The following is a 13,973-nucleotide window of genomic DNA, read 5'->3' as shown; positions in this document are numbered from 1 at the left end:
AATAAAAACCATAAATGGCAAATGCAAAATAATACTAAGCCATTAAAAAATTCAATGATTCCCATATGAGTAGAAAAGTAATATAATTGTATCATTGGATAAGAGACTCTTCTTGGCAATAATAAAGCTAATAAGACTACTTAGGACAAGGGGAACAAAATCATATGTAAGTGATCAATTTCCAAATAAAAATACAACAAAATACATACTGTAGCTCCTTGTAAAGTAGCTGGCAGGCTGCCTGTAGAAATGAGCTTCTGTCTTCCAGTATCTTCCTTATCCAAGGGGCCAGAAGTACTAATACTTCTGGCCATTGGAAATATCGGACATTTTGACATAGCTGTTTTTGATCTATTAGCAGGGATCTGAATACTTCGGGCACAAAAATTTTCCTGCAGTTTAGATTTGCTTGGGCATTGAAAAAAGAAAAAAGCATATCAGTGTCTAGATTTACTTTACTTCGTCGACAAGGATCATGTTCTCTCTCTGTCTCTCTCTTTTTTTAGACAGGGTCTTGCTCTGTCACCCAGGCTGGACTGCAGTGGTGTGATCTTGGCTAACTGCAACCTCTGTCTCCTGGGCTCAAGTGATCCTCCCACCTCAGCCTCCTGAGTGGCTGGGACTATAAGCGCATGCCACCATGCCTGGCTAATTTTTGTATTTTTAGTAGAGATGCGGTTTTGCCACGTTGTCCAAGCTGGTCTTGAACTCCTGGGCTCAAGCCATCTGCCCACCTCAGCCTCCCAAAGTGCTGGGATTACAAGGGTGGGCTACCACACCCGGCCCTGTTCTTCTGTTTAGAATCAGAGCTAGACAGTCGGATGAGGTGGCTCACGCCTGTAATGCCAGCACTTTGGGAGGCTGAGGTGGGTGGATTGCCTGAGCTCAGGAGTTCGAGAGCGGCTTGGCCAACATGGTGAAACGCTGTCTCTACTAAAAATAGAAAAATTAGCCAGGTGTGATGGCGGGTGCCTGTAATCCCAGCTACTTGGGAGGCCAAGGCAGAAACATTATTTAAACCTGGGAGGCAGAGGTTGCAGTGAGCCAAGATTGCACCACTGTACTACAGTCTGGGTAACAGGGTGAGACTCTGTCTCAACAACAACAACAAAAAAAAGAATCAGAGCTAGACATGGCAACATGAATGAAAGGAATGCTATTCAGGCTTCAGCTGGGAAATAGGATATATTTTTAAGTAGTATAGTCATGATAAATTTCCTTTTTTATCAAGTCAACTTTAAATATTTAAGATTCATTTATTTATTCAAAGCCTTTAGTAGACTTCTATACAGCAGAAAGCACACTAGACCATGGGGATAGAAAGCAGAGAAAATAGGCACATATTCCTTCAGGAGTCACAAACCAGAAGAAGAAAAAGATAAGGGCTACAACAGATCTATGATGAAAGAAGGTGCACAAACAGATTTTTGGTTTTACTGCTTAAGTAATCAAGATCAAACAGGTCACATTAGCCTGCCAGTACTATACAGGCATTTTTTGGCACATGCAGCTACCAATATGGCTTCATCTGTCCGGCTATATATGGCTTATTTGGCACTTATGCAAAATGGAATTGATTTCTGCATCAGTTTTAAGTGTAGATTTACTTATATTAGGCTTACTATATAAATTTTAGTTCAATTTCACAGCTCCTATATCAGCTCCAAATGTGTTCTAGATTATTAAATATTCCTAGGTAGAAAATATTAAAAAGTAGTAGTATTGACTTAATTCCTAAAGAGACAGAGACAAGAAAATGATGGTCATTATAAACTTCAAGTGTTCTACATATTTTTTTTACTTTAAAATACTAGTAAACATTATCATATATACATACAGCTTAAACTCTGGGGATTAATAAAGCATAATATGTAACTACATATTTAAACATTTATGTGATTAGAGAATTTTAACACTGTTTTAAGAGTAAGAATTTAATATTAGGAATCTATTATTCATAGAAATTTAAACCTGGAAATGGTCAACTAATTTTTCTGTCATACTTCTAAAATATGTGTAAATATATGTTGTCAAAATATAGTTCCACATAATCATAATTACCTATTTAGATCAAAATTCCCTTGAACAGAGACAGCAGATGTGTCAAGACCAGAGGCTGATGTTGAAATGCAAGACTGCCTCATCTGACTTGAAATGGAGGATGGAAAGTGGATATTTTCTGTTGATGGGCTTGACTTTAGAAAGTATCTGTAATGTGAATCAAAGGAACTTTTTGAGAAAAGAGATATTATAGGGAACATGATCCTTAAACATGAAGGAAAAAAAATATCATTACCTTCCAGGTCGTCTTAAATCTCTTATTTCTATATTCAGAAAGGGTAAGAAGATATTGCCACAGAATGGGCATGTAGTATTGAGATTTGAATCATCTGCTGTCCAGCCAGCCATGATTTCCTCATCATGGACAAGACAATCACAAGTTCTACACCGAGAGCAACTTGAGATGAGAACCTATGGGAGAAGACAGCACTTTATAAAGAAAGCTGGTTAATTCAGATTATGAATTAAAAACCATTTCAAGTCATAAATCCATTGGAAAATCAAAACTCAGAAGGATTCAGATGCTATACACAAACACTCGATTACATCAGGGTATTATATACTATAATCATCTTTATTTCCGCTAAATCTATTCTAGAATTTTTGCCTGAAAGGGAGGCTTTTTTTGCTTTTAAGTGAGGATTTTTTTCATTACAAGTCAGAGTAAAATTTGCTGTGGTTTTATTAATGGAAAAGTAAACTCAATCACTAATTTGTTAATACCCCAAACAGGCATTTGTAATTACATATTACAAATCAGTGTTACTCAAAGCATGGTTGCTAGACCAGTGCTGGTCTACAAACACTTACCGGATTGTGATGAGATAAATAAGAAATTGAGAGGAGGATTTATAAACTTTTTTTTTTTTTTTTTTTTTTTTGAGACGGAGTCTCACTCTGTCGCCCAGACTGGAGTGCAGTGACCAGATCTCAGCTCACTGCAAGCTCCGCCTCCCGGGTTTACGCCATTCTCCTGCCTCAGCCTCCCGAGTAGTTGGGACTACAGGCGCCCGCCACCTCGCCCGGCTAGTTTTTTGTATCTTTTTTTTTTAGTAGAGACGGGGTTTCACTGTGTTAGCCAGGATGGTCTTGATCTCCTGACCTCGTGATCCGCCCGTCTCGGCCTCCCAAAGTGCTGGGATTACAGGCTTGAGCCACCGCGCCTGGCCTATAAACTTTTTAAAGTACTGTGATATTGCAGTAACATCTAAGTGTGTAATCAATGTATTTTCTAAGAACATTAGCTATGACAGATTAGAAATTAAACAAAATGAAAATAACCCTGGTCTTTTACAAAGACAGTTTAATAAGCATTGCTATAGATGACCATAAATGCTGTCATTATGTTAATAAAATATAGAAATTTTCAAAGCCTCCAGAAGCTTTGTAAAGTTAGTGTTCATCATCTATGTTTTGGCTGTATGCAAATTTATTTTCCAGATTTATGCAAATTAACATAAAATAGCAACCATACTCACAAATGTATTTGGAAGCAATTTTTACAGAAAAAATAGGGAAGTTTTAAAGTGAAAAAGTTTAAATTTTTCATTGTAAGAATGTGGGATATAAACACATACCCAGCAGAGATCTACATCAAACTTGACACAAAGAATGAAAAACATGGTGGAAGAAATTGACAACATAATGCCAAAACTACTCCCTGTATATTCACCAAAAAAGTATGCTTCCATAGCAAAACTGATTGTGTTATTATGTGAAATAAACACTCAAAGAGAACATTCATGAAAAAAATCCAAATACTAACACTGAAAATTAAAATGCATCTGTAGGTTGATAAAACTTAAAGTAAGCATAGATCTGTCCTAATAGAAATAAATTAGTATGACTTCAATAATCTGAAATACTGGATATCCAAAAGCCAAATTTTAACTTTACTCAGATGCAATTCACATTCTGAAATTTCAGGTGCTACATATTTAACTTATTATTTCTTCTTTTTTTTTGAGATGGGAGTCTTGCTCTGTCGCCCAGGCTGGGGCGCAGTGACGCGATCTCAGCTCACTGCAATCTCTGCCTCCCAGGTTTAAGTAATTCTCCTGCCTCAGCCTCCTGAGTAGCTGGAATTACAGGCACGCACCACCATGCCTGGGTAAGTTTTGTATTTTTAGTAGAGACGTGGTTTCACTATATTGTCCAGGCTGGCGCTGAACTCCTGACCCCAGGTGATGCACCCATGTTGGCCTCCCAAAGTGCTGGGATTACAGGTGTGAGCCACTGCACCCAGCCTATGTATTTAGCTTCTATTACTCTACCTGGGATCACCAATACTTAAGAAATGTGAACTTTATAAAGCAGTATATGAAGATTCTCTTTTGCACAAAAGTGTACCTCCATTGCATAGTTCTGGAAGATATTTGTATTACTCGCGGTGAAGGAAGATGTCACTTCTGATTTCCCAGGTAAGGCAAACTTCGACAGGGATCCTGTTCATTAGTGAAAAACAAAGAACAGAAACCATTAAAATTAATGAGAAAAGATGTAAGAATCTTTCATTTCCATAAGTTCTCGGATAAAACGTTAACCTATTCTAGTCAAAATATTAAAAGTAATTAGGAAAAACAAAAAATGAACAAGATTTTTTCAAGGCATGAACTTTTGAGCACAAACCTAAGGAAATGTGCTCTAATTCTGCTCATCCCCACATCTGAGGTGTGTTCACTCATCACTGACTTATTAAGCACTCCATGTACAGAATACAAAGCATTCTAGTCATTAGTAATTACTATTGTGCTGTTTCTATTTTTTCATGTTTAAAATACAGGAAAGTATTTAGTTCCAAGGTCTAAAAAGTATAAAACAGCTCATTTTTATTTCAAATCATGAAAAGACTTAGTGGCAATTCTCTCCTTGTAAGGGTCTTTTAAGAATTAGAATAGCTGAGCATGGTGGCTCATGCCTGTAATTCCAGTGCACTGGGAGGCTAAAGTGGGAGGATTGCTTCAGGCCAGGAATTTGAGACCAGCCTTGGCAACATAGTGAGACCTTGTCCCTACAAAAAATGAAAATAAAGAACTAACTGGAGGTGGTGGTGTGTGCTTATAGTCACAGCTACTTGGGAGATTGAGGTAGGAAGACTGCTTGAGTCCAGAAATTTGAGGTTACGACGAGAGTGTGAGCAGCAGAATGAGATCCTGACTCCAAAAAAAAAAAAAAATGGTGAATCTTGCTCTTTGCTCTTAAATACTAGAGAATAATTCCCAATTGTATTCTTAAGAACAACAGGATATTAGTAAATATTAAAACAATAACAATGAAAAAGTAAGGGAAGTTTTGTGGTCAAATCAGTTGTCGACAGTGATTGTATCTTGTCAGTAAAACTGGAGATAATCTATGTTATATCCTCTCAACACAATTTTTTCTCTGTCATTTCTACATTTTATGAATGAGTTTTTTGTTTTTTTTTTTTTTTGAGACAGAATCTCACTGTTACCAGGCTGGACTGCAGTGGCGTGATCTTGGCTCACTGCAACCTCCGCCTCCTGGGTTCAAGCGATTCTCCTGCCTCAGCCTCCCAAGTAGCTGGGACTACAGGTGCACGCCACCACACCCAGCTAATTTTTTGTATTTTTAGTAGAGATGGGGTTTCACCATATTGGCCAGGATGGTCTCGATCTCTTGACCTTATGATCTGCCCACCTCGGCCTCCCAAAGTGCTGGGATTACAGGTGTGCGCCACCGTGCCCAGCCGAGGACTAGTATTTTTATAAAGATAAAGATCAAAAGGCCAGGCATGGTGGCCCACGCCTATAATCCCAGCACTTTGTGAGGCTGAGGCAGGTGGATCAGGAGTTTGAGACCAGCCTGGGCAACATGGTGAAAACCCCATGTCTTCAAAAAATACAAAAAAAGTAGCCAGGTATGTTACTGTGTGCCTGTAGTCCCAGCTACCTGGGAAGCTGAGGTGGGAGGATCACCTGATCCCAGGAGGTGGAAGCTGCAGTGAGCTACGACTGCGCCACTGCACTCCAGCCTGAGTGATAGAGTGAGATTGTCTCAAAATAAATCATAAACAAAGGTCAAAAAAATTAATGGTGTAAACTACAAGTCCACAAGAAATAAAAGGGGATGGGAAAACATGGTAAACACCACCACTGGGATGCAATCAGCATGATCCAAACTAAAGACTTGATTGCTTCAGCAAATAAATAACAAGGAAGAAAAAAACCCAAAAGGTCAAGAACTACCACTGGTCCTACTCCCTACCATGTAGAGACAGCCTAGAGAGGCAGACAGCAAGCTGAAATCTCACGCTGTCCTTTAAGATGCTTAGCACTGGTGGTAAATGCAGTTCTTCCCTTGATGCTTCTTCCCAAACCTTCTGTAATCCCTCTGCTACAGTTAGTTCAAAATTGCTTCCCAAAACCTTCTATTAGCCTTGACTAATACAATCATTTATTTGAGCAGCCTACCTTTTGTATCTAACTAATCTACAGTATAGAATATTCATTTTAATAAACATGAATCAGGCTGTAAGTTTAGTGGTATTTGCTTAGACAATGAACTGTTCTTGTATGTTAAAAAAGAAGGGAGTGGGCCTAATCACCTAATTTCTTCATAAATATACAGCAAGGGGGGAAAAAAGAAGGAAAGGAAGGGGAGTAAAGACAAAAAAGAGTTAATAGACATATCAGCCAAATGCAAGTGCTGACCCTGTATGGATCCCAGTGTGAACAAAGCATCTATAAAATGAGCTTTATAACCATGAAAATTTGAAACTAAATATTTGACATATATGATAAATATCACTTAAAAGTATGATGGTATTATAATTATGTTTTCAAAAAACAAACACTTCATAAAAGAGACATCCTATATGAGCCCATAAAATGTTCAAAACTAGCCAAGTTAATCTATGGTGTTACAAGTTAATGTTTACCTGTAAAGAAAGAAGTGACTAGACATGGGCATGAGAGAGGGTTCTAGATGCTATGAGTGTTGTTTCTTGAGCTGAGCGCTGGTTACTCAGGTGTGCTGAACTTGTGAAATGTATTTACATTCATAAAAGGATAGCTGAGTGTGGTGGCTCACGCCTGTAATCCCAGCACTTTGGGAGGCCAATGTGGGAGGATAACTTGAGCCCAGGAATTTGAGACCAGCCTGTGTAACATAGTGAGATCCCGTCTCTACAAAAAAATAGCCGGGTGTGCTGGTGCACGCCTGTAGTCCCAGCTACTTGGGATGCTGAGGCTTGAGCATGGGAGATAACAGTTGCAGTAAGCCATGACTGTGCCACTGCACTCCAGCCTGAGCAACAGAGTGAGACCCTATCTTTAAAAAAAAAAAAGGACACATTATGTTATAGATAACATAAAAGTCTTTTACTTTAGAGATACATACTGAAGTGTTTATGAATAAAATTACACATTGTCTGAGATTTGCTTGAAATAACTCATTGAGGAAGGAGAAAATGTTGGCAGCAGAGGAGAAAGAGGAACAGATAAAGTAAGATTGGTTATTTGTTGATAATTATTGAAGTTGGGTGATGGATACATGGGGGTTCATTATGCTATTCTTTATACTTTTGCGTATGTTTGAAAATTTCCATAATAAAAGCTTTTTAAAAGAGCAAAGATACAAGTGAAAAACAAATATTCTATTACATCCATTCTTCATGCCATTAACCAGGATAACTTTCATATGAATCAAATATCTAAATCAGAGGTAAAATCCATATTTGTATGGCCCTGAGCTAAGAGTGTCTTTTACATTTAAAAAAGTTGTTAAAGAAAAAAAACAAAAAAGAATATGTGACAGAGGTGTATGTGGCCTGCAAAACCTAAAATATTTACTACATAATGCTTTACAGAAAAAGTCTGCTGGCCCCAGAAAATATTAAGAAGGAAACCAGGTTAAGTATCAGAAGAAAACACTGGTGGATTCTTTTACATCTTAAGGAAAGAAAAACCCTTCTATCAACTCACAATCCAGAAGCAATAAGGGGAAAGACTGATACATTTGATGACATACAATTTAAAACTTACATATGGCAAAAAAAAAAACAACAAAAAACACCCCCAAAAAACAAACTTAGATAAACTACTTGCAACTTATATAAGCAACAAAGGATTAACTCCCTAATATAAAAAAGCTACTAAAAACATTTAAAAAAAGGACCAACAATTAAAATGTAGGCAAAGGACAGTCCACAGAAAAAGAAATGCAAATGGTCCTTAAACAGATTCTCAACTTCATTTATAAGAGAAATAGAAATGAAAACTAAACTGAAATACATTCCTCACCTATCAGATGGTAAAAATCCAAGTGTGCCAACGTATTTTGTTGACAAGGCTGTGGGGAAATAGGTATTCTCATATACTGGCAGTGGGAATGCAAAATAGCCTGAGGAAGGGAACTTGGCAATATCACTTCAAGGAAGAATTCTGAAGTATCTTCCAAAGACACACTGGTAAAAATATAACATATATGCATTATAGCATTAGAAAAACTGGAAACTTAATGTCCATTAATAGGGAAATGGCTACAATAAATTATGATACATCCACACATGATGTATAACTATAATTTTGTACTATATAGCTGAAAAAATGAATGGGGGACATTGCTATGTGATGATATGGAATGATCTTCAGAGTATATTAAGTGACAAAAGCAAGGGGTAGGAAAGTATTGACAGTATGTTACCTTTGAGTAAGAAGACAGGGAAGTAATAAGAAAAAAAAAAAAATATATATATATATATACCTATACCTATATTTTTAAAAAAGCAACAATGGAAGGATAAACCAAAAATGAATAAAAATGGTTGTTTCTACGGATAGGGAGAAAACAAGATGTGGGAGTGGGGATGAAAGTTACACTTTTGTGAAAGCGCCTTGGTTTTATTGTTTCGACTTTGGAACTATACAAATTGTTTACAAAATTAAAAAACAACACTAAATCATAAAAAAAAAGTGAAAGTGTCACAATTCAAATGAAACTACAAATCAAATGCAGCATGACAGAACTGTTTGGACAAACCTTCCAAGGATGCAGAACTTTCCAGGCTTATTCGGCTGAGATCAATTCTCTTAGTCCCTGAAGTAGCACTGGTCTCTTGAGAGGAGGTAGCTCCGTCCAACTCATGGCAGACATCTTCATCTGTTAAAGAGGTAGATTCAGAATCCTGGGCTCCCACTGAAGAAAGACTGGTACGATCAGAACTTTGATCCTAAGGACATAATTATAAGCTTAATTTCTCATATATTTAAAGGTAGTTAATTAAAAAGTCACTTCTAAGGCAGAAAAAATACTTATCACCTAACTACCCAGATGATCAGCTGAACTAATATTACAACATCTAGAGAAAAAAACAACCAATTTTATAAAGGCATGCTCATTTGGACAAATGTGCTGCAGTTCAATTTTTAAGAAATCATTTTTTGGTTACAGTGAAGTATATACTAGTTAGTAAGGTAAACCTTGTTGACTTTTAATCTCCATTTATTGATAATTTTCCTCTCTGACAAGGTATCACCCAAATATGAAACCACTAGAATTACGTTTTATTCTTTTCCACAATAACCCAGGTTTCAAAGATATCTATATTTCTACTTTTCATTTTTGAGAACACTGAAGTTAAAAAGTTAATTTTTTTTCTGGTTATATTAAAAATACATGAGAAAATTTGGTAGCTGTAGATTTTTATATGAAAAAAATTAATACCTGTAATTCTACCACTCAGGTAATACAACCTACTTTTCTAGTCATGTGTGTGCACATTGTTGTTATTTTTAATCAGATAGGGTAAAAGTTTTTTTTTTGAGACAGGGTCCACTCTGCTGTCCAGGCTGGAGTACAGTGGGCAATCTCAGCTCACTGCAGCCTCTGTCTCCCAGGCTCAAGCAATCCTCCTGTCTGGGAGGAGTGCTCCCAGTGGCTGGCATTACAGGTGCGTGCCACCGTGCCTGGCTAATTTTTGTACTGTTGGTAGAGACAGGGTTTCGCCATGCTGGCCAGGCTAGTCTTCACTTCCGACCTCAAGTGATCCACCTGCCTTGGCCTCCCAAAGTACTGGGATTACAAGCCTGAGCCACCATGCCTGGCCGGGCTTTAACATTTTTATGTAGTAAAATATTTTCATCCTTTATGGGTTCCAAGGTCTGTATCTTGCTAATGAAGTATTTCTCCCCTCCTAAACGAGAAAAAAATCTTTTTAAAATTTTGCACTTAAATATCTAATCCATCTAGGATTATTTTTTGTTGTTGTTCAGTGAAGGGCAGGAATCTTTTCCTCAAGTGGATAGCTAAGTGTACCAACACATTTACTTAATAGTCTCATTTCCCACTGATGTTAAATGCTATTTTTTCATACCCCAAACTTCTATGTACATAGACAGTTTTATTTCTGGACTTTTCTCCATTCCACTAGTCCATTTATCTGTTTTGCATTGATTAGCAAACTGTTTTATAGTTTTAGCATTAGTTTTGTTCGTTCTGGTATTTTAGAGCGCAGTCTCTTTTTTTTTTCAAAGACAGAATTTCGGTCTGAAGCCCAGGCTGGAGTACAGTGGCATGATCTCGGCTCAGCGCAACCTCCGCCTCCTGGGTTAAAGCGATTCTTGTGCCTCAGCCTCCCGAATAGCTGGGATTACAGGTGCCCACCACCAGGCCCAGCTAATTTTTGTATGTGTAGTAGAGATGGGGGGTTTCACCATGTTGGCCAGGCTGGTTTTGAATTCCTGACCTTAAGTGATCTGCCCGCCTCGGCCTCCCAAAGTGCTGGGATTACAGGCATGAGCCACAGCACCTGGTCTCATACTTTTCTTTTTCAAAATTTTCTTGATTATTCTCATGTATCTTCTCTATCAATTTTAAAGCAGCTAATTATGATTTGTATTATTTAGTCACCAGGTATTTGGTTTGCTTTTTTTTTCTTGTATTTTTAAATTAGACTATCCTGACTAATTTGGTTAGAACTGATACCTTTACAAGACTGAATCCATCAGTAAATTATGTCCTTCAGTAAAGTATTATAGTTTTATTCATGTAGGTATTATATACTTGATGTTATGTTTACTTCTAGACATTTCATGTTTGTGTTCTAGTGAATTAGCTCATATTTTTCCATTACTTTTCTAACTGGCCACTGTCATATCCAGGAAAGTTGTTTTACAAATGTTTATGTTGTTTCTAGTCACCTTACCAGTTCAAACAGTTTTTTCAGTGGTAGTAGATAACCTCATTTATGAGAATATCAAGTTTTATTAAATTATTTTACAACATTTTTATCTATCATTTTTTGTTTTCAGACAGTTTCACTATGTCACCCAGGCTGGACTTCTCAGGCTTAGGTGACCCTCCCACCTCAGCCTTCCAAGTAGCTGGGACTACAGGTGCACACCACCATGCCTGGCTAATTTTTTGTTTTTTTTTTTTTTTAGCAGAGACAGCATTTCACCATGTTGCTCAGGCTGGTCTTGAACTCCTAGACTCAAGTGATATGCCTGCCTCGGCCTCCCAAAGTGCTGGGATTACAAGCATGAGCCACCATGCCCGGCCTTTATCTCTCACTTCTTTTCCTTGCCTTCTGGTACTGTTAGAATCCAGAATGCTGTTGGGTGGCTGGCACAGGTGTTTAGCATGCTTCCTTCCCTTGATCCTGACTTTATTATTTTATTATTATTATTTTGAGACAGAGTCTAGCTCTGTCACCCAGGCTGGAGTGCAGTGGCGTCATCTCAGCTGAATGCAACTTCTGTCCTCCACCTCCCAGGTTCAAGTGATTCTCCTGCCTCAGCCTCCTGGATAGCTGGGACTACAGGCGCATGCCACCACACCCAGCTAACTTTTTGTATTTTTAGTAGAGATGGGGTTTCACCGTATTAGCCAGAATGGTCTCAATCTCCTGACCTCGTGATTCGCCCACCTTGGCCTCCCAAAGTGCTGGGATTACAGGTGTGAGCCACCATGCCTGGCCTGATTCTGACTTTAAAAGAAATATTTATGACATTTCACTGTTAGGGATGGTGTTTACTATAGTTTTTTGATACTCTTATCAAGTTAACTAAGCTTTCTTCTATTTCATCTTTTAATTTTATATCATTAAACTTTTTTTTTCTTTTGAGGTAGGGTTTTGCTCTGTCATTCAGGCTGGAGGACAGCGGCACAATCACGGCTCACTGCAACCTCCACCTCCAGAGCTCAAGCAATCTTCCCACCTCAGCCTCCCAAGTAGCTGGGACCACAGACATGCACCACCACACCTGGCTAATTTTTTATTTTCTAGAGGTGGGGTTTTGCCATATTACCGAGGCTGGTCTTGAACTCAGACTCTCTTGAATGACAGAGCTCAATGTGCGCATGTCTGCAAGCAGGTCACCCTTTAGAGTGCTTGGATGGGGAATTGGAAGAGAATGTACAGGGCAACCAAACAAAGGAAGGTTTTACTTTGGTTGGTGGATACTTCAGTATATTTTAAGTAGAGTGGGGCTTCCTTAAAAAAAAAATCTGGGCTAATAATGAAATTTTGGAATTACTTTTAACCCTACTTTCTTTCCTATCTCAATACCTGTCCTTGGTATCTCTCCTTCACTCTTAGTACTTAAAGATTTCATGCCTTTGTGAACTGGAGTATTTCATTTTCACAACTACTCCTGTAAGAGGAAAAACAATGCCTAGCCAAACTATTCCTTAAGTAGTCTTTTAATTTAATTACCTGGCTGTGTAATTTTATACTTCTGCCTGCTCACCTGGGCTTCATTCACAAGAACACTTCTCATCTTGGTAGCTGATCTCTCTTATTACTACTTTGGAGGCTATACTTTCTGTATTCAGGCATTTCTATCAATCCAGTTTCATTTGCTTTCTCATTTTAAGGTATGAAAATTTCTCATCTCCTGATGGCATACTTTTCTTCTTTCACTGCTTTGATGGATTTATTATATCTATTTTTCTGTCACTTTAATGGGATTTTGAGGAGGAGGGAATACAGATGTGTATTTTAACATCCTGAACCAGAGGTCTCGTTGCTGTTTATGCATAAAAGAATTACTTAGTATAAAAAATAAGTCAAATAGTTGAATTTTTCTAATTAAAATACAGATTATGCATGTTTGAAATTATAAAAAAGAATTTTACATTGAGAGACATTAAATTCTTTATATGCAGAAAAATTAATGAGACTGAATTTCATTGAGTATAGCAACAATACCCATTTATTTAGTGTCTTCAATGAAGGCACTGTACAGACATACCTTGGAGGTATGCCAGGTTCAGTTCCAGACCAACTCAACAAAGCAAATGTCACAGTAAAGCAAACCACAAACTTATTTCCCAGTGCATATAAAAGTTGTTCACACTACACTGAAGCCTACTATACAACAACATTATGTCTAAAAAATGCCATAAACTTAAAAATACCTTGTTACTAAAAATTGCTAACAATCATGTGAACCTTCAGCAAGTGGTAATCTTTTTGCTGGTTGAGGGTTTTGCCTGGATGTTAATGGCTGGTGACTGAATAGGGTGGTGGCTGCTGAAGGTTGAGTGGCTATGGTAAAAAAGAGGACAATAATGAAGTTTGCTGCATTGACTCTTCAAGAAAGATTTCTCTGTAGCATGTGATACTGTTTGACAACTTTCTTTGCTCATTCATAAGAAGCAACCCTCATCCCTTCAAGTTTTATTATGTGATTGCAGCAATTAAGTCACATCTTCAAGGCTCCACTTCTAATTCTAGGGTTTTGCTATTTTCACCATATCTGCATAATTCCTCCACTGAAGTCTTGAACCCCTCAAAATCATCCTTGAGAATTGCAATCTATTTCTTCCAAACTCCAGTAATGTTGCTATTTTGATCTCCTCCTATGAATTATGAATGCCATTAATGGCATCTAGAAGAGAATCCTTTCCAGAAGGTTTTCAATTTATTTTGCTCAGATCCATCACAGGAA

General features: G+C 37.7%; 1 protein-coding gene across 10 annotated transcripts in view; it reads right to left on the bottom strand.

Moving 5' to 3' along the window:
- DENND4A (DENN domain containing 4A) overlaps window positions 1–13,973 on the bottom strand; it is a 131,840-nt gene that overhangs the window by 8,499 nt on the left and 109,368 nt on the right. For all 10 annotated transcript variants that reach the window (XM_009210426.3, XM_009210433.3, XM_009210430.3 and 7 more), the window contains 5 exons: window positions 9,061–9,250; window positions 4,411–4,505; window positions 2,297–2,472; window positions 2,062–2,208; window positions 210–408 (listed from right to left, as the gene is read on the bottom strand). In XM_009210426.3, coding sequence (XP_009208690.2) covers window positions 210–408; window positions 2,062–2,208; window positions 2,297–2,472; window positions 4,411–4,505; window positions 9,061–9,250 — 807 coding nt within the window. The remainder of the gene's footprint in view (window positions 1–209; window positions 409–2,061; window positions 2,209–2,296; window positions 2,473–4,410; window positions 4,506–9,060; window positions 9,251–13,973) is intronic.

The sequence above is a fragment of the Papio anubis genome, chromosome 7 (genome assembly GCF_008728515.1).
Source record: "Papio anubis isolate 15944 chromosome 7, Panubis1.0, whole genome shotgun sequence".
Taxonomy (NCBI): Eukaryota; Metazoa; Chordata; class Mammalia; order Primates; family Cercopithecidae; genus Papio; species Papio anubis.
Note: the sequence above shows the minus strand (reverse complement) of the source record. Positions and strands in the feature narration are given on the sequence as shown.